Source organism: Mustela nivalis (genome assembly GCF_964662115.1).
Source record: "Mustela nivalis genome assembly, chromosome: 17".
NCBI classification, from domain to species: domain Eukaryota; kingdom Metazoa; phylum Chordata; class Mammalia; order Carnivora; family Mustelidae; genus Mustela; species Mustela nivalis.
Window position 1 is genome coordinate 61544749 of NC_139036.1, and position 21464 is coordinate 61566212.

At 66.3% G+C, this 21464-nt stretch overlaps 3 protein-coding genes and 1 long non-coding RNA gene across 7 annotated transcripts in view; 1 reads left to right on the forward strand and 3 right to left on the reverse strand.

Moving 5' to 3' along the window:
• Window positions 1-71, reverse strand: part of CCDC57 (coiled-coil domain containing 57) — a 92803-nt gene extending 92732 nt beyond the window's left edge. The window contains exon 1 of the mRNA XM_082705568.1: window positions 9-71. The gene's annotated coding sequence lies outside the window, so the exon portion shown is untranslated. The remainder of the gene's footprint in view (window positions 1-8) is intronic.
• On the forward strand, window positions 67-15207 carry SLC16A3 (solute carrier family 16 member 3; the record flags this gene model as incomplete). Of its 2 annotated transcripts, none has more annotated exons than XM_082705584.1 (5): window positions 67-214; window positions 12023-12270; window positions 12659-12802; window positions 13088-13846; window positions 14499-15207. In XM_082705584.1, 5 exons carry the CDS (start codon window positions 87-89, stop codon window positions 14753-14755), a joined length of 1536 nt encoding a protein of 511 aa, XP_082561710.1. In that variant the 3' UTR covers window positions 14756-15207. The 2 variants fall into 2 exon arrangements, with proteins under 2 accessions (XP_082561710.1, XP_082561709.1); XM_082705583.1 differs by lacking the exon at window positions 67-214 and adding an exon at window positions 10126-10547.
• On the reverse strand, window positions 227-5234 carry LOC309850978. Its single transcript, XR_014304556.1, has 4 exons — window positions 4600-5234; window positions 2738-4042; window positions 613-2480; window positions 227-311 (listed from the first exon to the last, which is right to left on the reverse strand). It is a non-coding gene; the product is annotated as an uncharacterized lncRNA (long non-coding RNA).
• The window catches only part of CSNK1D (casein kinase 1 delta), a 39261-nt gene continuing 27484 nt past the window's right edge, over window positions 9688-21464 (reverse strand). For 2 of the 3 annotated variants that reach the window (XM_082705601.1, XM_082705600.1), the window contains one exon: window positions 18283-20380. Coding sequence is in view for 2 of the 3 variants with exons in the window: in XM_082705600.1 (XP_082561726.1) it covers window positions 20330-20380 (51 nt within the window). In the remaining variant the exon portion in view is untranslated. Of the gene's footprint in view, window positions 15798-18282; window positions 20381-21464 lie in introns of those variants that run through there. The other variant, XM_082705599.1, reaches the window with a different exon arrangement.

The window sequence follows — 21464 nt, forward strand, 5'->3', positions numbered from 1 at the left end:
TGACTCACCAAGGAGCGGGGACTGCGGTCTGTCGGAGCAGGAAGGTGGAGCAAGGCCTTCCCCTCCTGCAGGCTGGAGGAGCGCTCATGCTTGGCACGAAGCCCAGCCTCACTGGTTCAGCCCCAGGCCAAGGCCTGGCTGCCGCCCTCCTGCCCTCCACTCTGGCCTGCGGAAGACTGGGACACCTGTCCTTCACCTGGTGTCACTCTTCACGGTACCTCCGTGTCCTCCGTGCCCTGGGCCCGGAAAGCTCCACACTGACATTAGGGGGACTCGCAGGGGCTGTGACATCAGGTCAGCTGAGCTTGATCCTGGGCAGCAGGATCAAGGAACAAGGTGCTGCACTCAGCAGGGACACGGAGCCCAGCTGAGTGTAGGGTCAGGTACGCGGTGTCGCGGAGCCATCAGCCAGGCCATCAGGCAGCCCTCCTGGCAGATGAGACGTGAGTGGTGGCTGAGGCAGAGAGGGCGGAGGCCCAGCCAGGACGCCGGACCACAGGGGTGGGTGGTTCCCTTCGGCCACTGAGGGGGCAGAGACTGGACCAGGGAGGGACAGGGCTGGTGGCTCCACTGGCTTGTGGGGGCACTATCTCCCAAGTGTCCCTCCCTCACCTGCATTCACGGAGCACCCGCTCTGTTCCAGGCACTGTTCCAGGCACTGGGGTAGGTGGAGGCTCTACCAGCCTTGGCGGGCCGTGGCCCGGGCAATAGAAGCCCAGCATTTGCCTGGGTCGGGCTGTCGGCACAAAGGAGAGAGAGGGACCCAGAGGGGAGCCTGACGTGCAGAGGGCATCAGCGGGGTCAAGTGGGGTCACAGATGGAGTTCTGCCGGAGCCGAGAGGTGTGGGGTCCCGGGGAGCCTGAGCTCCAGTGCGTCTCGGGGCTGCAAGCATGAGGAGGGTCTTGCGGGCCCTGAGGGTGAACAAGGCCACACCCTAGCTGGCATGGAAGAGCAGAGGTCGGGAGGCAGGGGGGACCCTCAGAGCTGCAGGGGGAGAGCCAGGCAGAGGACCCCTGCGGGCTGAGGCCTGAGAAGTGGCCACCGCATCTGGGGGTCGGGGCTGGGGGGCCTGACAGGGAGCAGGGGGCAGCGTGCCTTTCCCAGGGGCCCCCTGCCGCCGTGAGACTCTGTGCGCAGTCAGGCTCGGCCAACGGGCGGGGATGGCCAAGTCTCACCTGAAGGGCAGGTACAGGTGCAGGTGTGGCTTGGCCGCCCTCGGGCCAAGCACAGGCCATGGGAGCAGCCCACTGCCAGCAGAGGTCCTGGAGCCCCCGTTTCTGCTGGGACCCCGCGTCCCTCAGGCAGCTAGGATGTGCAGTGTCAGGCCGGGGTAGGGGATGGGCGGCCCCTGCCCGCCACAGCTGGTGTCTGAGGACCCTCCTGGATGTCCCACCGCTCCTTAACAACAGCTCCCTCAGCCAGGGTGGTGGTGGGCAGAGGGGGCAAGCAGTTGCAGGCAAGCGAGGAGGGTCACGTTCCACAGCCACTGCCTCTGGGTCTGGGGCACAGGGAGGAAGGCCAAGACCTCAGGCAGCGGAGGAGCTGGTGCCTGAACTGCGGGGCCTGCAGGACCAGGGACCACAGGGACCAAGGCGGGGGGACCTGGAGGGCCCAGGTCCAGGAGGACCCTGTGGGAGGAGAGAGGCCAGCAAGCACCCGTCCCAACCCTAACTTGCTCCAGTCCCTCCCCCCAGGGCCCCACAGCTTGGGAAGGATGGAGTCCCACGGCGCCTGCGGCATCCACGGGGTGGAGGGCAGGACTAGTGGAGCGGGGGAGGAAAAGCATATGTGGGGCCAGACCAGGGCCTGGGGGGCAGCAGGTGGGGCAGGGGAGCCTGAATGCTTGGGGCTGCTCCCTGTCCAGCCTCCAGGCCAAAAGGCTGAGCTTTGGGGATGGGGCGGTGAGGGGAGGCCGGGGCAAGAAGGAGGAACTTTTGTGCCTCCAAGAGCAGTCGGGGCTTCACCGCACCCACTTCCCAGACAGGAGACCGGTCTGGAGAGGTCCCGGGGTTGAAATCAGCCAGGCTGCTCAGGCTCTGCTTTCTGCTGCTTCCTTTTCCCCAACCGGAGCAGATTCTGGGGCTCACCTTCCCAGCGATCCCACGGACCTGGGGCTGTGAACGCTCTGGCCGCAGTGCCAACCCCCACCCCAGACACCCTCAGCCTCCCCCAGGACTCTCCCAACTCCAGATACCTACCTCCAGTCTCCCTCCAAACACCCCCAATGCCCCAGAAAACCCCAGTCTCCCCCAGATACACCCAGTGCAGACACCCTCAACCCCCACCCCTGTAAGAGACACCACCCAACCCCCATGCCCAACACCTGCCCTGGGTGGGGACTGCAGGTGAGTCACGCCAGGCTGGGCTGGGGTCCGGCCTCTGCAGCCAGCCTATTTCCGCCTCTGTTCACAGATTGGGCTGGCCAAGCGGTTAATGTGTTTATTTTTCTGGGAGCCTGAACACATCCCAGGTAAAGGCCCTGGGGAGAGGGAAGGGGTGGGAGGGAAGGGTTAGAACGCCCTGGCCTTAGGCCAGCTGCCCTGCTGGGCAAGGGTCCCCCTCAGCCCCCCACCCCGCCTCATCTGCAGAGGTGGCCTCTCCACCCTGGAGTGGGGGAGGGGGCGGCTGCAGGGAGTGGGGACCCGCTGTGCGGCCAGGCCACCAGCTCCCCGAGGAGGGCTCAGGGCCGTGGTGCAGCCCAGGTGTCTGTCACGCGGTTTGGCTTTCTTCACCTGCCCTGGTCCTGTCCGTTCGGTGGGTGGCATGGCCTAGAGTCCAGTGGTGGGTTCCCAGGACTCGAGAATGGCTTCATCAGCAGCCTGATGCCCCAGATCTGGCCCCAGGCAAGAGCGGGAGGCCAGTCCTTCACCCTCCCTGTGGCCACTGCCCTCCAAAGCCTCTCTAGGTGTCCAGGGTCATTTCTGGATATCAAGGCAGAGCCTGGCCCCTGTGTCTGGATGCACAGGGGAAATCGAGCCGGGACCAGCAGCAGACCAGCTGAGCAGACAGCCCTCCTCTGAGTCCATCTCCAGACAGCAGCTCAAGAAAGGCAGAGTGTGTCCCCGGGAGCTGCAGCTGGCTGGGCAGGACTGGGGACAGCCCTGGAGGCCCCTTGGAGCACGCTGCAGAGCGTGATAGATCCGCAGCTGTGCCCTGCAACAAGTCAAGGAACTGGGAGCCTGGGAGCCAGGGGGAAGGGGGAGGTAGGGTCAGGGCCGGGTCAGGTCGTCAGGAAGTGCCCCTCACCTTGTACAGGGCCATTCTGTGGGGTCACCCCCTCGCCAGGATGGACCCCCCTTGGTCCTCCGCTCCCTTCTGTTCAGAAAGGGGCAGCCTGGGCTGTGGGGCCAGCCCAGGGCCACTGTCAGGGAACAGGCATCGGAGCCAGCTCTGGGGTGGGTGTCCTTGGCCTTGTCTGTCCCTCCCAGAGAATCGCAGCCAATGTCGCCTGCAGAGCACAGGGCACCGTGGGGCTCTGTGCAGGATGGAGCCTGGCCGCCCGAGACCCTCCCAGTGCTGGGCAACTCTGTTGGGGCTCCTGCCCGCCTCCACCCGCAGGACTGGTCCCCATGAAGCCCCGGGGAAAGACTTCCCAGGTTGTCAGCACTGCTTCCCGCGGAGAACCATCTCTCCCACACATCATCATTCCGCCAGCACCCCCCGCCCCCCCGTTGAAGCGCCCTGCCCTGGAATGCTCTGCTGGGGTCAGGGGACAGGAAAGTCGGTGTCTGATTAGCTGCCCTCTGTGCCCCGGCTCCGAGGGTCCGGAGGACAGGCAGTCTGGCCCCAGGACACACACCCAAGGAAGACCATGCCGGAGGGGCTCTGAGCCTGGGGGACTGTCTCCTCTGTTCTCAGGGCTCCTGCAGAACCAGGCGTCCCTGGCTGACCGCCTCCAACTCTCCTAGCTGGACGTCCAAGGCCCCTTCTCTCCTCGGAGCGCAAGTGCTGAATCCCAGGTCCTCGCTCTGATCACTGGGGGAGGTGGGCGTCTTCCCAGGTCTTGGAGCTCAGAGAAGGCTGAGCCATGGGCTGAGGAAGCTGGGACAGAGCAGGAAGACCCCAGCCATCCCCACCTGACTTTCCCTGTTGGCCCTTCTGTGCTCTTCAGTCTTGGGTGGGGGCAGGGATGGGGTCAGGGGCTGAAGGCTGCACAGCTTCTACCCAAGAGGAATCTGCAGTCTTCAGGGAGGGGTGCACTAGCCCCCAAGTTCCAAGAAGAAGGGGAGGCATCTGGGTGGTGGCAAGAGGGACTCTGAGCTGGGCAGGGTGTATGTCTCAGTAATCTGAGGCAGGGGAGCACGGCGGCCCACACTCCAGGGGCTGGAAGTACTGTCCCAGGTGGGGGGGCTCCTTTCTGCAGCTGCACCCTGCCCCATGAGGCCTTGCCCCGCCTCGGACACCCTCCCACATGAGGGTACCCCCGCCTCCAGCCTGTGGATTGCACATCTGCTGGTGTAGGCAAACAGGGGTAGTCCCTGAGGCTGGGCCGGACTGTGGGATCCTGAGGGCACTGGCTTCCCCCACGTGCTCCTCCAGACACTCAGGATCCAGGCCTGCCCCCGAGGACCCGCGCTGGAGGCCTGGGCTCTGCTCACCTTCTCACGGACTGCTTCCAGGGCCATTTCTTCAGCAGTTTGGAGTGAGGTGGTCGAACCGCTGGGGACCCGCCCAGCCTCTGAGTGCCAGGGCTCTTTTCACAGGGCACACGTGGGGTGTGGTTTCTCAGCACCCCAAAGGGAATGCGGAAGGTCCTGGTGGATGTGGCATCTCAGAAGGGGTAGTCGGGTGGTGGACCCAGCTGGGAGGCCCACGCTGCCCTGCGAACTGCCCGCTACCTGGGAGCCGGTGACCCTCACTCTGCTCTCCATCCCCATGGGCCCAAGGTCGCTAATGTGTCAGTCTCCTGTACCCCAGGAGACTGGGAGTGTCATTTCAAAGTCTCCTGGGTGGAAAGTGTTCCTGTGGTCCCCGCTGGGTGGCCGCCACCAACAGCCACACTCCCTGGCACAGCCGCAAACTTGAGCTAGCTCTTTCCGTGCGACAGATGCGAAAATGGGGCTCGAAGAACTTACTAGGGACCAGCTGGGATCCGCCCACCCCGTGGGCCAGGGGCGGCCGGTGTGGGATGGGGGGCGTCCCCGGACTGGCGTCCACCCCACGGCGGTGGTCCGGTGCCGGCCGCCTGCGAGGAGGGGCACCGGCTCTATCTGGCTTCGGGGCGCGGAGCCACAGGGGGAAACGGAAGTTCGGGGAGGTCGCCTGCCTGGCCCGCGAACCCTTCGGGCGTGGGGGCCCCCGGCCCACGGCCCCGCCTGGGAGGAAGCCGAGGCTCGGATGGGTCCTGGGGAGGGAGGCCTGAGCGCCCCCGAGCTGAGCCGGGAGCTGGGAGCCCCACAGCCCGGGGTGGTGGTGGGGGGGGCGAGACCCGGGGGCCGGCCCGGGGCGCGGCGGGACGAGAAGGCGCACCTCCCTCCACCGCCCGGCGCGGCGCGGCGGGGGCGGGGGCGGGGGTCCCTCCGCGCGGCCGGAGCTCTGGAGCCGTCGGGAGCTCCGGGCGCCCCTCCCGCGCGGCGCGGGGTCCGGGCGGGGCGGGCAGGGGCGGCGCCAGGCGGCGGTGACGCGCGGGGGACGTGCGGCGCGAGCGGCCGGAGCTCCGAGTCCCCCCGCGCGGCGGCCGGCAGCCAGGCGGACAGAGGCGCGCGGCGGCCGAGCGGCGGCAGGTAGGCGCGGCGCGGATGCTCGGCGGGGCGGGGCGGGGCGCGCCCGGGACCCTCCGCGGAGCCCGCGCTCCGGCCCGCAGCCCCTTCCCCATCCCGGCTTCGGCGCCCCCCCCCACCCCGCGGCGACCCCACCCCCCCAGGGGTTCCGGGGAGCCAGCCGCGTCCCCGCCGCGCCCTCGGCCCCGGGCCCCCTCGGGCTGGGCCCCGGCCGGGAGGCGGATGCGCGGGGCCGCCCAGGGCGTCGCGGAGCGAAGAGCGCGGTCTCCGCGGCGGGCGGTGTTTGGTGGGGCTGCCGCCGGCCCGGCCCTCCCGAGGGCGCGGGGTGCACGTGCGCTCCCGGCGTGGCGCTGCTGGCGCCTTGGCCTGCGGGCCTCGGTCTCCCTCACCTCCTCCCGCTTCTTGCCGCGCCCAAACACTCGCCGTCCCACACCCGCCCTCGGGCGACGGTTCCCAGCGCAGGCCCGGGGCAGAGAGGGAGGGGGCTCCCTCTGAATCAGGCTGGACGCCCTGGTTCGAGTCAACCCCTCCTCTCCTGCCAGGCCCCTCGCCTGCGGGAAACCTGGCGGAGCCTCAGTTTACTTGTCTGAAAAGTGGGTGCACAACACACCTTCTGGGATGCTGGCCCAGGCCAGTGGCCGGCGGGCTGTGAGTAAGGTTAGCTGTCAGGTCATGGCCACTGGGGGTGCCTGGCATCTAGGTGAGGGACAAAGAGGTAGCCCAGAGACCAGAGTGCTTTTCTATCCCAGAGGCACTGAGCTGCACGTCCAGAAGTGCACTCTGGGTGTGAGGGACAGAGAGACGAGTGTGCCATCCAGGCTGGACCTGGCCTCTGTGGGTGGGCGGGCGGTAGGACTGAGGAGTTGCCCTCCCGCCGGGAGGCTTAGGGCACAGGTGGTGGAGCTGCGGCAGGCGCAGAGCCTTCCTGCCCCGGGGCCTGTGGCGTGGGCGGGGCCTGGGATGGGCAGTGGGAGGCCTGGTCCCAGGGCAGGCTCGGTAATGACTTGTGACCTTGGGCAGGGCATGATACCCCGGAGACAACCTGGCTCGGGCGGACTCCAGCCAGGCCCTCCGTGTGGAGGCGCGGCCGCAGAAGGGGCTCGTGCTCTCCAGGAGAGTGGCCGGGGAGCGTGTGGCAAGGGCGGCTGTGCTGTCCCCGGGGCCCGGCCCTACTTGCTCCAGGGTGGGTCCCCGCGGTGGCCCGGCCAGCGTGAAGGAGAAGAGCCAGTGCCACTCCGAGGCTGCCAGTCCAGTGGGGTGACGACTGCCTCCCAGAGCGGCCAGTCCAGCCGAGGCACCTGGATCAGGCCTCGGGGGTCCGCGAGCGAGGAGGCCGGGGCTCCTCACAGGGCCTCCGGGCAAGTACAGACCTTCGGGCTTCAGGCGCCATCCGCGAAATGGGCGGGGCGGGGCAGCCGTCCTGCAGACGGGCCGGCTGGGTCCGCGCTGCTCCCGCACGGCCGGGCCCCTGCGGAGGGAAAATGAGGTCGGTCCGGGCCTGGGCGGGGCCGCAGGATCTCTTTGGGCGCGCGGCGCTCGGCGGCGCCCAGGGCGCTTCCGGGGCTCCCTGACCCCAGCGGCCCGCGTGCCGCCCTGTACAGTGACAGACGGGAGAGCGCCTATTCCAGGCAATACGGTGGCGGCTCCTCCCTTGGCGCGGTCACGTCCCCCACGTCCCTCGCCCCGGCGAGCGGGCCGGTGGGTGGAGCTTTTCCCTTCCCACACCCCTCGCGGTCTCGACCGCCCCAGCCCCACCAGGCCCAACGGGCTGGTGGTGGGAAGGGCCCTTCTAGTGGGGCTAGCTGATGCAGGGACCCTGCGCTGGCCCCCTGGCTTTAGGGTGGGGGGCGGCTGCAGCCAGTCCAGCAGAGGGACAAGGTGGCCATGTGACCAGGCCAGGTAGTGCCAGGCTGGGCAGGGTCCAGGGCTGGAGGGGGCTGCTTTGAGCTCGCTCCAGCCTCTACTGCTGCCTGGCCCCTTTGAGCCTTCTAGAGGAGGCTGCCCTGATGGTGAGCCCACAGCTGTCCACAGGGCCACCCACAGGGCCCATGGCCCCCTCCTTGTCACAGGTGGCACAGTGTTGGAGAGGGCTTAGCCTTAGTGCAGTGTCCAATTTGACACATGAAGCCAGCATTTTTGCCCCACTGGCCTCTTGTGAGCCCACCCGAAACCTGAGGGCACCAGGCATGCCCTGGGGGGCTTCATGGTCAGTGGAAGAGGGATGGAGGGCCCAGGCTGGGCGTAACAGGCCTGGATCATGCCTGGGGCAGTGCCCAAGGCCCACCTCCCCCCAGCCCCAGCTGTGCAGTCAGTGGGTAGGGGGAGCAGCATCTGGGGTCCTGTGCAGGCCCTGGGAAGGGGACAAGCATGCTGACCAGTGGTGCTTTCTGAGTCCTGGGCAGGCAAAGGGTTTGCATGACTGAGGCAGTGGGGAAAGGAAGCAAGGGCGCCTGGGAGGCCCTCCCTCCCCCGGAGGCGTGGCACTCCTATGTCCATCAACCAGCCCCTTATGCTCCAGAGACCCTGGGGGCTCAAATGGAGCCGAGCACCAGCCACAATGGGGCCGATCTCCTAGGCCTCCCCGTGCAGGGGGAGTCCAGGAAGGAACGCAATTGCCCCTTCGTGCCCCGCCCGCCTGGGGCTGGTCTCCAAGGACTGGAAGTCTGCTTAGATAACTAACTGACCAGTCTCCTCAGAAGGTGAACCTACAGGGCGCCTGGGATAGGCCACAGGCTCTAGAGTCAGAGGCCACCTCACGGAACCCAGGGGACATGGCGTGCCCTGGCACCTGACAGACCCAAGGTGGGTGCACGTCAGGCACGGGGGTCTCCTGGGGGCATGCCAGGGTGCACTGGGGACGGCAGGGGGTCTACAGCCTGGGGTGAAGCTGGCAGGAGGCCAGGTTGGCTCAGGGGCTGGGGCCTGGAGTCCTGACCCCAGCTGGGACTCAGCCAGCCAGTGGACTGCTGAGGGGGAAGCTGGCAGCGCCCTTGATTTGGGAGAGCACAAGGCCCTGGCCCTGTCGGCTGTGGTCTGCTGCGTGTGGGCATTCTGAGGGACCCTCCCCAGCTCAGCTTACAGCCGCCTGGGGCCGTGGTGGGACCTTTTCGGGAAGTGTTGGGGGGGCAGCTCCCAGAGCCTCACCTGACCCGGAAGCGGGCACACGCGCCCCACCAGGGAGATCAGCTTTCCGAGGCCCAGAGGGAGGGTTATTTCTGGGCTGGGGACGTGGTTTGCATGCTTCCCTGTCATCACAAGGCCAGCAGGCTGGTGTGTACCCACAGATGTGCCGGTGCCACCTCCTCCAGGTCCCAGCCAGCCCCCAGAGGGGACCACTCCTCCCATCTTGGGTTGTCTTGGGAATGTGGCCAGTCTGGGTCTCTGCTGGTCTTCCTCCCCCAAGGCAAGCTAGGCTGAGAAGGCCATTTCCTCTTCGAAATCCCAGCCCCTTCTCTACTCCCCCCTCCCCTGCCCCCCCCCCACAGTCCCTCCAAACCTCCATGTCCCTCCCATTCCCATTCCTTGCTGAGAAGCCTCACTTGGAGGACTAGCCTGTGTGGGGATCGGGGAGGGCGGTGTTTTAGCCTGGCTGGTACCCCAGGCTGGGGGTTAGCTGGGAGGAAAGGGAAGAGCCTCTGGGGCCGTTAGGACTGGCCGGGAGGGACGACCATGCTGCCCACGTGGGTCTCCTGTGGCCCACACAGGTCCTGAGCCGTGCCGTAGCACCTGCCCCTTGCCCTCCTGGGTCCTAGCTCAGGGGATGCCCTGGGTCCCGTGGGTGGTCAGCATCTGATGAGCAGAGAACGGGGCAGCAAAGGCTGGGGGTCGTGTTCTGCTGGTGAGTGCCGGGTGTGGCTGCTGCAGCCACGGGTCTCTCCGAGGGGCCCAGCTTCTCCTGAGACCCAGGGGTATGGTTAAGAGCTGCTGCTGACTTTCGGCTTCAGACGCACTCTCCTCTTGGGCCTCTGCATGCTCATTTAGTTTATTTTTAAAAATCAGGGAACGTCTATAAACCCACAACCCGAGAAAAGCCAGGATTGTGGGGACACCTAGCCCTTCGGGGCCCCCACAGCCACCAGCCCCATCCTCTGCCCTGGGTCTGGGGTGTTTGTGCTTTCTGCCCTGAACAGTGTCACCGCACCCTGACGCAGTCCTGAGATGGGTTTTGGGGTTTTATTAAGTTTCCCTGCTGCCTGTACTTCGGGGACCTTTTAAGCTTGACGCTAACAAAGGGAAGGGATGCTGCAGCTTGGTGTCCCCCCCGGAGTGTTCTGGCTGCGGGGCAGCGTTTGCCCCTGTCCCGTCCTGGCGTCAGGCACGGATCTGGAGGGCAGAGCCCGGGGTGAGCCGAGACTACCCAGGCAGAGTCCAGTCCCAGGTCCCAGATATGCCTAGGATGCGGAAATGGGCCACCTGGGGGCCAGGTCCCAGGGCTGTGGGCACATCTGCAGGAGGACCGGGGATTTCCTCGGCCTCGGTGCCCCCCCCCCCCCCCCGCGCCCGGGGCTGGGGAGCCTTTGGCCTAAGGAACACCCTGCACCTTGCCCTCTGGTCCACAAGCCTTCTGAGCGCTTGGGGGGGGGGGCAGTGCCAAAGGGTACGGGGTCTGGAAGCCCAGCGAGAGGAGAGGTTGTTCTCTTGGGTTTCCCAGGAGCGCTGCCCATGGCCCTGAAGCCTGCCTGGCCCAGCCTAGGGTGGGGGCCTGGGCCATGTTCCGCTCCAGTGGGCCGTGTCAGCCTTGTCATCAGCCGGACGGCCAGCTGGCTCCTGGAAGTCCGTCATCCAACAGTCGTGCTCGTCAACAACTGCTTGGAATCCCCCAGAAGGTCTTCGGCAAACACCCCCTAACACATGACACACCCCGGAATCGGGAGTCCAGACCTCCCCCCGCCCAGGCTCCTGTGGCCATGATGCTGGGGGCAGGGCAGGGTGGAGGCTGGGAGGGGGGTTACTTTCCACATCACTTCTCCCCGCTCACTCACCCTGCACTCACTCCAAAGTCCTGCCCCACGCTGCGTCTCCGGCTTGCATACAGAGAATGGGCCACCAGGGGGCTTTGCAAGGTCAAGGGTATTGCTGGAAAGGGGACAGGGGGTGGAGCCAGGGGGCTGTTCCGTCTCTGGTTGGGACGTTCCTGGACCTCAGTGGAGGCGGAGTGTTCCCACCACAGCCCTGGCAAGTGCTCCCCATCAGGGCCTCCTTCCCCCAGAGCTGGTCTTCTGCACACCGCGGGTGGGGGCCGCAGGGTGGGCTGGACCCCATAGGCCCAGGCCCCGGGGGCTGCCCTCCCATCCCCGCACCTGCACTGGGGAGGCACTCTGCTGGGAACAGGCTCTGTCAGGTGAGGTGGGGGACCAGCCATCAGCTCCCCTCTGGGATTAGGGGGTTTCTGGCGCTAGGATCAGATGGAGGTGAGGGGCGGAGAGGGGAGGCTAGGGTCTCCGGCCGGACGTCTGGTCCCAACATTCTACGTTACTGTGCCTCAGTGGGGCTGAGGTGTGGCTTGGAGAGGGAAGCAGGCCCAGGGCTGCTGTGGGGTTTCGGGCGACAGTCCTCTCCCCGCCTTAGCAGTCTGGGGGCCGGAACGGTGTGCTCCAGTGGGCTGCATGGAAGCCCGCCCCTTCATTCAGCCCTGCCGCCCACCCTGGGAGCTCCCCTTCCTCAGTCTGCGGAGTGTGGGCAGCTGGGTGGGAGGAGTCGGCTCCGGCTCAGCAAGGGGCCCTCCTTCGCTGGTCAGAGGGCACGGGGTGGGGGGATCCTCTGTGTAAGGGCTGTCTGCGGGCCCCTGCCGGCTGCCCCCAACTCCGGCCGGCACAGTCACGCCCGTGTGAGTCTTCGCCCTTTTCTCAGGCTCTCACCCGGGGAGGGGAGGTGCGACAGAGGGCAGAATCAGGAGTCCTGCTCCCCTGCGGGTGGGGGAGCGCGGCTGACCACAGCTAGCTTAGGACTCAAGGGACACCACCCCAGGTGGGGCCCCAGGCCCCCTTCTCACAGGACCCGCCCACAGGCGGCGGAAAGTGCAGCCTGTTCCCCCACACGGCTGGTCTCATGTCCCTGCTGGGGTCTGTCTTCCTCAGGAGGTAACCTGAGCCTGTGCTGAGCCCAAAAAAGCCACTGCCCTTTAGAGCCAGCTGGGTGGGAGCAGGCCAGGCCTGGGTGGGGGAGGGAGGAAGCGCTGCCAGGCCGCCCAGACAGGCCAGACGCAGGTGAGGGCCAGAGGTGGGCTGTCAGGTGGCTTGGGCCTCGGGACCCTGCTGTGGCTGAGGCTGGGCAACTGAGTCGGCTTCACTTCCTTCCTCAGGGACGCACAACCTGCCCTCCTGGCCATGGGTGGCGCCGTGGTGGACGAGGGCCCCACGGGCATCAAGGCCCCGGACGGAGGCTGGGGCTGGGCCGTTCTTTTCGGCTGCTTTGTCATCACGGGCTTCTCCTACGCCTTCCCCAAGGCGGTCAGTGTCTTCTTCAAGGAGCTCATGCGTGAGTTTGGGATTGGCTACAGCGACACGGCCTGGATCTCCTCCATCCTGCTGGCCATGTTGTACGGGACAGGTAAGGGGCTGTGATGCCCAGTGGTCACCTCTGGGGTTCACCAAGGCCGCTCTGGTTAAGAACCCCACACACCAGCAGGAAGCGTGGGGGACCGGCAGGGGCACCTGGTGTCTGCGGCCCAGGTTCTGGGGCGACTGCAGGGGAACCCTGGAGAGGCTTCTGCCCGAGAGCCGTGTCCCCACACGGCCACACTGGGCACACGTCAAGTCTGTCCAGGACATGTTGCTGTGAGCTGCGTTTTGCTCAGGAAGGCGTGTGAGTGTGACTTGTATCCCGGGCACCTGGGGTGTCCACCAAGCTGGGGCGGGGGGTGTCAGGGGAGGGAGGGGCCGTTCTCTCGGTGAGCGTGGAGAGCCTGGGCCCAGCCCCGTGTCCCCACCCCTCACAGGCCCACTGTGCAGTGTGTGCGTGAACCGCTTTGGCTGCCGGCCCGTCATGCTCACGGGGGGCCTCCTGGCGTCCCTGGGCATGGTGGCCGCGTCCTTCTGCAGAAGCGTCATCCAGCTCTATCTCACCACTGGGGTGATTACTGGTGAGTGGAGCCCATCCGGGAGTGGGGCAGGCTGTGGCCCGCTGGGCCCTCCAAGGCAGGGGGCAACAGCTCGGGCAGCGAGGGTGCTGGGGTGGCGTGCCCAGAGCAGGGCCTCAGGAGCAGGCAGCTGTGGACGGCCCCCCAGGCCTGGTGCCGGTCTGTCCCCCATTCCCCAGTGGTCTCCACTGGCGTGTCAGTGGGCGCCCGGAGATGCCCACCCAGAGCCGCGGGGACGAGGGCCCGGATGGGCTTGTGTGACGCCTCTGCTGCCTGCCCCTCCCGCAGGCCTGGGTTTGGCGCTCAACTTCCAGCCGTCGCTCATCATGCTCAACCGCTACTTCAACAAGCGGCGCCCCATGGCCAATGGGCTGGCGGCCGCAGGCAGCCCCGTGTTCCTGTGCGCCCTATCCCCGCTGGGCCAGCTGCTGCAGGACCGCTACGGCTGGCGGGGCGGCTTCCTCATCCTGGGCGGCCTCCTCCTCAACTGCTGCGTGTGCGCCGCGCTCATGAGGCCCCTGCGGGCGCCCGGGCCAGCTCCGGGCCCCGCGCCGCAGCAGCCGCCACGCCGGCTGCTGGACCTGAGCGTCTTCCGGGACCGCGGCTTCGTCATCTATGCCGTGGCCGCCTCCATCATGGTGCTGGGGCTCTTTGTGCCCCCCGTGTTCGTGGTGAGCTACGCCAAGGACCTGGGTGTGCCCGACGGCCAGGCCGCCTTTCTGCTCACCGTGCTGGGCTTCATCGACATCTTTGCCCGGCCCACTGCCGGCTTCATCACAGGCCTGGAGAAGGTGCGGCCCTACTCTGTCTACCTCTTCAGCTTCTCCATGTTCTTCAACGGCTTCACAGACCTCACGGGGTCCACAGCCGGCGACTACGGAGGCCTGGTCGTCTTCTGCATCTTCTTCGGCATCTCCTACGGCATGGTGGGAGCCCTGCAGTTCGAGGTGCTCATGGCTATCGTGGGCACTCAGAAGTTCTCCAGCGCCATCGGCCTCGTGCTGCTGCTGGAGGCCGTCGCCGTGCTCATTGGGCCCCCGTCGGGAGGTGGGTGCTGGGACGCAGGCGTGAGTGAGCCTGCCGGGGGCGGGAGGGGGGCCCACCACGCGAGGGCTCTTAGCTGCAGGGACCCAGCAGGTGAACAGCAAGTGTCAGGAGCAAACCCTGGCCGTGCCCGCCTCCCAGGCCAAAGGCTGCCATGTAGGGGAATCCCGAGGGCGGTGCCCCTGCACCTGGGCCAGCCCAGAGCCGAGGCGGGGGTCGGCTTTGGTTACGTTGGGCTTTTGCTCTTCTTTGTGAAGGCTGAAAAAATCCTGGGGCGTGGGCTAGGCAGGCAGCCTGGCCTGGGTCTCTCCAGCCAACTCTGTAGGCCGCCACCCATGGGACCCCGCGAGCGCCAGGGCTGTGCCTCATTGTCCTGGGGCTCTTCTGGGGCCCTAGACGGTTCCTATGAGGGCCACGGGTGACAGGGCCTCCAGCGAGAGGCAGTGTGGCCTGGTCACTCACCCGGAGACTCTGCCTCTTGCACCCGCTCGGATCCAAAGCCTCCCTCAAGCCCCCCTGGTCTGTGCTATCTTGGGGGCCGGGGAGGCTGGGACAGGGTGCCCCGGAGCTGTCCCCAACAGCACAGTGGTGCACAGGTAGCCAGTGACTGTGGGGGTGACCTTCAGCCCGGGCTGACGCTGTCACCCCTTTGCAGGCAAGCTCCTGGACGCGACGCACGTCTACCAGTACGTGTTTGTCCTGGCGGGGGCCGAGGTGCTGGCCTCCTCCCTCGTGCTGGTGCTGGGCAACTTCTTCTGCATTAGGAAGAGGCCCGAGGCGGCCGTGGAGGAGGAGGAGCGCCGCAAGCCCCCCGCAGACGTGAGGGTGGACTCCCGGGAGGTGGAGCACTTCCTGAAAGCAGAGCCCGAGAGAAACGGAGAGGTCGTTCACACGCCAGAAACGAGCGTCTGAGCCCGGGAGGCCAGCGGGGGGGACGGAGCCGGACAGACTTCAACGCTCATGTTTATTTCACAGTCAGGACTAGCTTGGCTGCCCGCGGGTCTCTGGGGAGGTGGTGGGCGGGGAACCGCGTCATTCCACACTGTGGTGAAGCTGAACCGCGAGGTCACGAGCCGTCTGCACTGGGGACCCAAGCCTGCTGACCCCGGAGCTGCCCGGTGCCCACCGCTGAGCTCAGGGACCTAGAAACCCACGCTTCAGAGACAACATGGCGGGCATCAGAGGGCGGGGCTGGGGAGAGCCCGCGCAGTGGCGCCGTCTCGGGAGGGGCTTCCCCATGATCCTGGCTGCGCCCTGCCTGCCCCTCGCGGGGTGCCTGGGGGACAAAACTGCCTTCCTGGACCTCTGAAGGTCTGAAATAAACCTGCCTGTGGGAGGAGCCACTTTGGAAGGCTCTTCACGGAGTGGGATGTTGTTCTTCGTGGGGTAGGGGTCTGTGCACTCCATGCTCATTTTCTCAACCACCTGCTGGTTTTTACAGAGTAGCTCTGGCCCCGGCCAGGCGGGTCACGTTTCTAAGCGCTGCTGGTTCTGAACCCTGCCCTGCTGGAGCCCAGACAGCTCAGAGCGTCCACGCAGGGCCCCGGTGGCTGGCAGGGAAGGGGGCTGTGCCGCAGGCGTGCGGCCGTGCCCGGCAGCCCGTACGAGGCGTGTGCACTTAAGCTGAGACATACGTGTGGTTCTTGTTCACTGTGCGTGTGTTTAAAGAAAATGATCTTCCTGCCTTCCGTTTATTCACCCCTCGGCCGGCGGGTCGTGGCCCTACAGCGCCCAGTGCGGGCGTCTGCTCCCGTCCTTGTGCGGCCCTGCTCGGCCTCGCCCCGGGTACCTCACACCCACCTGCCCTCGTGGCCAGTGGTGGCCTGTGTGGCTGGGAGCCCGGTCAGAGGCCGCTGGGGCCGCCTCAGTAGGTGGTGCGTCGCGGGCGCTGGGGACGGCAGCGGGCACCCTGGCGGGCCGCGTGCAACCGGAGAGATGCCACGTCCCTGCTCCTCTGCAATGAAAAGCAAGCGAAAGCTCACGTCTTGTCCCACCGGAGAGGTCACCCCCGAGGGGCCTGCTGCTCCCCCGCCTGCACCTGCCCATCCAGCTGTGCGGAGGACCAGGCACCTGACAGCGGGCCTGGCCCGCAGCCCCGGGGCCCTGGGCACGCCCCCCTCCCCACCAAGCCCTGCCTGGTCAGCCTGGACCCTGTGCTGGGGCCTGGGCTGTGGGGGTGCCAGCCGTCGCGGGGGTTGAGGCAGAGCTGCTATCTGCGCTCCCCGTGGCTGCTGCTCGTGACATGGAGCTGCTCCAGGCTTCCTGGACCTCATGCTGCAGTGTCCCTGACCCTCGCCTGTCTCTGTGCCTGTGTGCAAAGGCCTGGCCCAGTCTGGGGACACTTAATATCAAGCAGTCCTGAGATGGTCAGCGGGTCAGCGTTGCTCCCCGCAGTGGGCTGGGGGCTGGGGTCCACGTAAGCCGGTGTATGCTCCAGGGTAGGAGTTCTGCCACCCACCCTTGGCCTCAGGAACACGGACCCGTCTGTCCCTCAGCTGGCACCTCGGTGGACACGCTAGGTGGACCCAAGGGCCCTTGCCCACCACAGTATCAACAATGCCTCTGCCCCAGACCGGAGGCTGGGGTTCGAGGCCCGGGTGAGCAGGCAGTCTTGTCTGCCTAGGTTTTGGTTCCAGAGGTTTCCAGCTGGGTCTACTTAGGAGAAAGGAAGCTCGCTGTCCTCAGAAAGCTATGGCCACCGAAGGCTGAGGCCTCCCCCCACAGGAGTCTAGACCAGTCACTGCTCAGGGGGCCGTGGATGGCGCTACCCCTCACCCTCCGTCATTGCCCGAGGAGGCTCACGGCCAGCACCCGTAAAGCCCGTCTTCCCATGGACCGATACAGATGCCTGTGCTGCGCCCTGATCCGCGGGTCCGCCCGCCTTGGGCCCTCCTTGCAGGACACGCACACATCACCCCAAGCCACCCTGGGCTGCTGGCCGTAGCCTGGTCGACCTGGGGGCACCTGCCACACACACACACACACACACACACACACACTTGGAGGGACCTGTGCAAAGACCCTGGCACACACATGTGGGCTCCAAACCGAGGGGTGCCTGGGGGATCTGCTAGTGATATTTTGAGGGGCAGCTGCCCAGGACCTGCAGGGGCCCAGGAGTGGGGGTCATGAAGGCCTGTGCAGCCCTTGCCAGTATCCAAACCATGGCCTTGAGGACGCAGAGCCCAGTGGGCACTCCCCTTGGACCTCAAACACAGCTTGCGGGTGCAGCAGCACGGAGAGCGCTGCTTCCACAGGCCCTGCCAGACACAGGTGGGAGCAGAACAAGAAAAGGGGGTGTAGGAGTTTCCAGAAGGGCTTCCCAACAGCCCTCGGGGCGGGGGCAGGGGCGGAGCTGGGGACAGCCCGGACTGCACATACTGCTGAGCGCGGAGCCTGCCATCCAGCCCCGGGGTTGGGCCCTGGGTCAGGAAGACGGGGGGCAAGCCAGGATGCATCTCCCAGCACGAGGGAACATGGAACAGGACAGGCAGGCCCTGACAGAAATCAGTGCAGTGGTCCCTGTCCCCCTCCCGGCAGAACGGGGGCGCAGCTTGGGGCTCGTGTCTCTGGCCCTTTGGCTGGGCGCAACGGTTGGCAGCTGGCGTGAGCGGCAAGGAGTCTGGGTGTTGCCTTCTCAACGCTGGGAGCCAGGTGAGAAGGGCTGAGGGCCAAGAAGAGCCCAGCCCGATTCCAGAACCTCAGAGCCCACTGGGCTCAGCCAGTGACAGGAAGGGGAGGGCCTGAGCAAGGGGCAGGACTCAGGGCCCACACCCTCCAGGACACCCCCAGGCCCCGGGGGCCAAGCGGCAGGGAGGTCAGAGCGCACAGGCTGGGCCCGCTCTGTCGTTCAGCTGGGGCTCCTCGGGGCTCCTCCAGCTCAAGCAGGAGAGGGAAGCCAAACCCCAAGGACAAGGGACAGATCCACCCAGAAGCCACGGAGCGGGGGGTGGGGGTGAGGACGGGCGGGCAACACCAGGGAGCCCCAGGCACAGGCCACGAGCACCGGCCTCCTCGGGGATCGGGGCCGACAGGCCTGAGCCCCTTGGTCAGGCAGGGGCCCCAGGAGCCGCCTCGCAGGAGCCATGCACGCCTTCCATGGCGGCAGAGCGCTGCCCGCTTCCCAGAAGGCTCGAGGCAGGCGGGGACTTCCTTCCGGGCCGCACCGAGGCCCAAGGAGCTCAGGCGCCTGCTCCATGGGTTAAGCCAGGGGAGAAGGGACTGGCGCTTGGAGACATCCTGCGCGGGTGTCCGCTCTGGGAGCTCGGGCAGGGGCAGCCCATCCCCGTGGCCTGCAGCCGACTGGCCTGTCCGGACAGCACTGCCGGACCATAGGAGGACAGACGGGAACGCCCCTTTGCCGATGAGTTTTCACCGGGTTAACCGACACACTCCGACCCCTCCCGGACATGAAATAAAGAGCAGCGCAGGGCAGGGGGGAAGGTAAAAGCCATCACGGGTTTATTATTTACACGGTGGTTAAGCACATAAATGCAGTGATCACACAAAAGAGCCAAGTCAGAGACCGGCCGCCAGTACACAGGTTGACACAGACGTTGCAACTACATTTCCTGCAGCAGGAGGGCAGCAAGTGTGCATGGACAGACAGCCGGCCGCGCCGCTGAGGGCCCAGGCCCTGCCCACCTCTCAAACCCAATCCAGCCGTCTTGGGTCAAAGCCCTGACGGGGAACGAAGGCAGGCTGCCCCGGGTGGTCTCGGCACTCTAGCGGCAGCTGCGGCTGCTAACAACTGCCCACCAGGGCAGGGTCCCACCCTCCGAGAGGGTACTGGGTCACGACAGCCCCCACCTCGCCCAGACCCAACTTGGCTTGCGCCGCACCCCCAGAAACACAGCCCCACTTGGCCGAGTCCCTGCACCCTGCAACACGGAGTGGCCCGCTCGGTACTCAGAGCAGCCGAGAGCCAGGCTCTGTGCCATCAGCGCACACCTATCAGGGCGTCCCTCAGAAACGCTCCCGTGCTAGGGGCCCAAGGGGGCCGAAAGGGGGAAAACACAGACATGGATGCTCTAGGCCCCTCACTTGCTGCGAGCGCCCCGGTCTCCAGAGCACCCTGCAGTGGGGTGGCAGGAGGAGGAGGGGTTGTACCCACAGACACCGATTATCGCCCCTGGTTTCCCACAACGGGGGCTCCCGGCCACTGGCTGCCACCACCGCCTGGGCTGCTGCCTGCTACGGAACGAGGGAGCGACCAGGAAAACCACCAGGAGCCCGGCAGCCCCAGTGTCCTTCTTGCAAGACTCAGCCCTGCCCTGCTGCTTGACCCCTGTGGGGTCCGCTCCGTCCCAATGAAGGTCGTGGAAGGAAGCGTGCGACACTGCACCCTCCTGGGTGACCAGGTCGAGTCGCTGGCTTCTTGGCACTTCAGGGTGGATCCCCTCGGGCCGAGGCTGCCGTGGTGACGCCTGGCCCAGCGCAGACAGCCGCACCCTGGGTTCTGAGCACACAGACGTTAACGCACATCGGGGGCCAATCTACACCGATCACGTTTACAGTCAGTTTAGAGAACGTCCCAAATCCAAAGACACCGAGGCACCGCCACCACCAAAATAACCACACGTGACCCCGAGGAGGGGCCGATGTCTCTCGGTTTGAAATCCTCTCCTGAGGGACCAGCAACGCCCATGCAAAAGGCCTTGGCCTCCGAGGTCTTCCGTGCTCAGCTTCGTTCTCGTGCGTCCGGGACACTCAGAGGACCGCATCGCGCAGGTGTTCCGGTGCAGGTGGGGAAGGGACGGTGACAGCCAAAACCAGCGTAACGAGGCCACAGGACACACGGCACACGACACACACAGACGCACACACGGCACTTACACACACGTCTACACGGACAGCACTTCTGGTGAGAAAACCCCTCTCCACAGCGGGCCACGCAGCGAAGGGACCACAAAGCAGAGTACGGGCGCCCGCGCGCGCTCTGCTCCCTGACTCGCTCGGCCTGCACAGAAAGTCCGCCCCGGCCTTTGCTCAAGTCAACATCGGTTTTAGGACCGCAAAAACAGACGAGAAAGAAACAATAAAAAGACGGATTTCTTTACACAGATTTAAGCCAGTAATTTTTAGCAAAATGATACAAAACTGTCTTAACCAAGTAGAAGGTCGGTGGCTACAGTAGGCTCGTCAGGGAGCAGGGCGCACCGCCACTGGAGGGGAACCGAAAGGCTCTGGGGCGGGAGTTTGGTTCTCTCTGCAAGGGTCTCTCACACTCCGCTTTTCTTCCCAGCCCGCGACAACTGAGTCCACGTGGGGGGCCCTCGGTGCAGCCCCTGCGACGGCAGCGCTTTGGAGTCTGTCCGGTTTAGTTTGTGTTTTGTTTCCCCCACGGGCATCGCTGGGTGGGCGGCCTGGAGAGCTCCCGGTGTTAACGTTTCGGTTCTAGACCGGGGGGCGCGTCACTAGTAAAGCCATTGTAACAGAGTAGATCAGCCATGCATTGTCTGCCCTTCACAGCAAAAAGGAGAGTTCTCATCGGTGCACCACAGACTGAAGACCACTGGAAGCCACCCGACCGGGAATCTGTCGGAGCCAAAGCACAGGAGAAGGTCAGCATGAGGCCAGAGGCACGGGGCCGGTCGGTCAGGCTTGGACATGAAACACCAGTGACGGCGAGGGGACACAGACGCTGCCCAGCCCTACGCCAGACGCCCACACCCCAGCCACTCTGGACGGCCCCTCTGCGGCCAGGACATGTGCTCAGCAGAACGAGCGACAGAAGATGCGGAAGGAGGAAGAGGCATGCAAGCAAGGAGGCCGGGTGGCCACGGAGCTAGAAGCCCAAGAACGGTCGCACCAGACAGAGTCCCAGCGGGAAGAAGTATCGCTCCCTGCACTCCTTCCTGGAGTAACCGCTGTTCTGTAAAGCGAGGACCAGGCGCTGTGTGGGCCCTGGGGGTCCCCGTGGGGGGAGGCATGAAAAGCGGCCCCTATCGAGGTGCCCCTGAGAACGCAGCCGCGCCGAGCTGTGGCCGTCTCCCAGCGGCAGCAAGCCCTGGCCGGAGGGAGCCCGGCTCGGACGCCCAGCCATGCGCCAACGGCAGGGGAGCGGGTGGCTGTGGCTGACGGGTTAATACAGACGGCAGCACGGAAGGGCGCTGAGCAGAGACCGAGCTCGGAAGGAAGACGAACGAGGACAGAAATAAATGCGAAGGAAGAGAGTGACAAAGCCGGGGCGGCAGAGGCCACCAGGAGACCCCCGCAGCGAGAGCGCAAGAGCCCCCACCAAGCACGGCCGCTCAGCTGAGCACGACACGACACACGCCCCGCACCATGGACCCCGGGCCGGGCGGCTCGAGTGTCCTGGGACCCCTGGAGCCAAGCCCAAGCGCAGAGCCCTGGGCTCCTGCTCCCGCCACAGGCCCCGGACTCCCGAGACTGCCGCCGGGCCAGCGGCCAGCAAGGGTGGGCAGGGTCCTGGGGCCGCCCCCGTTCAGAGACTCTCTGGGGTCTGCTGGCCCCCGGACTGGGTGACCGAGCGCGGCTGCTCTGGGTCCACAGGAGGAAAAGCACTGGGCAGAGGGACCGCACTCTCCCTGCGGCACACCTGGCATGCAAGCCCAGTCCCACCTGCGCACCCCCGTGGTGGACGCTGGGGTGGTCAGCG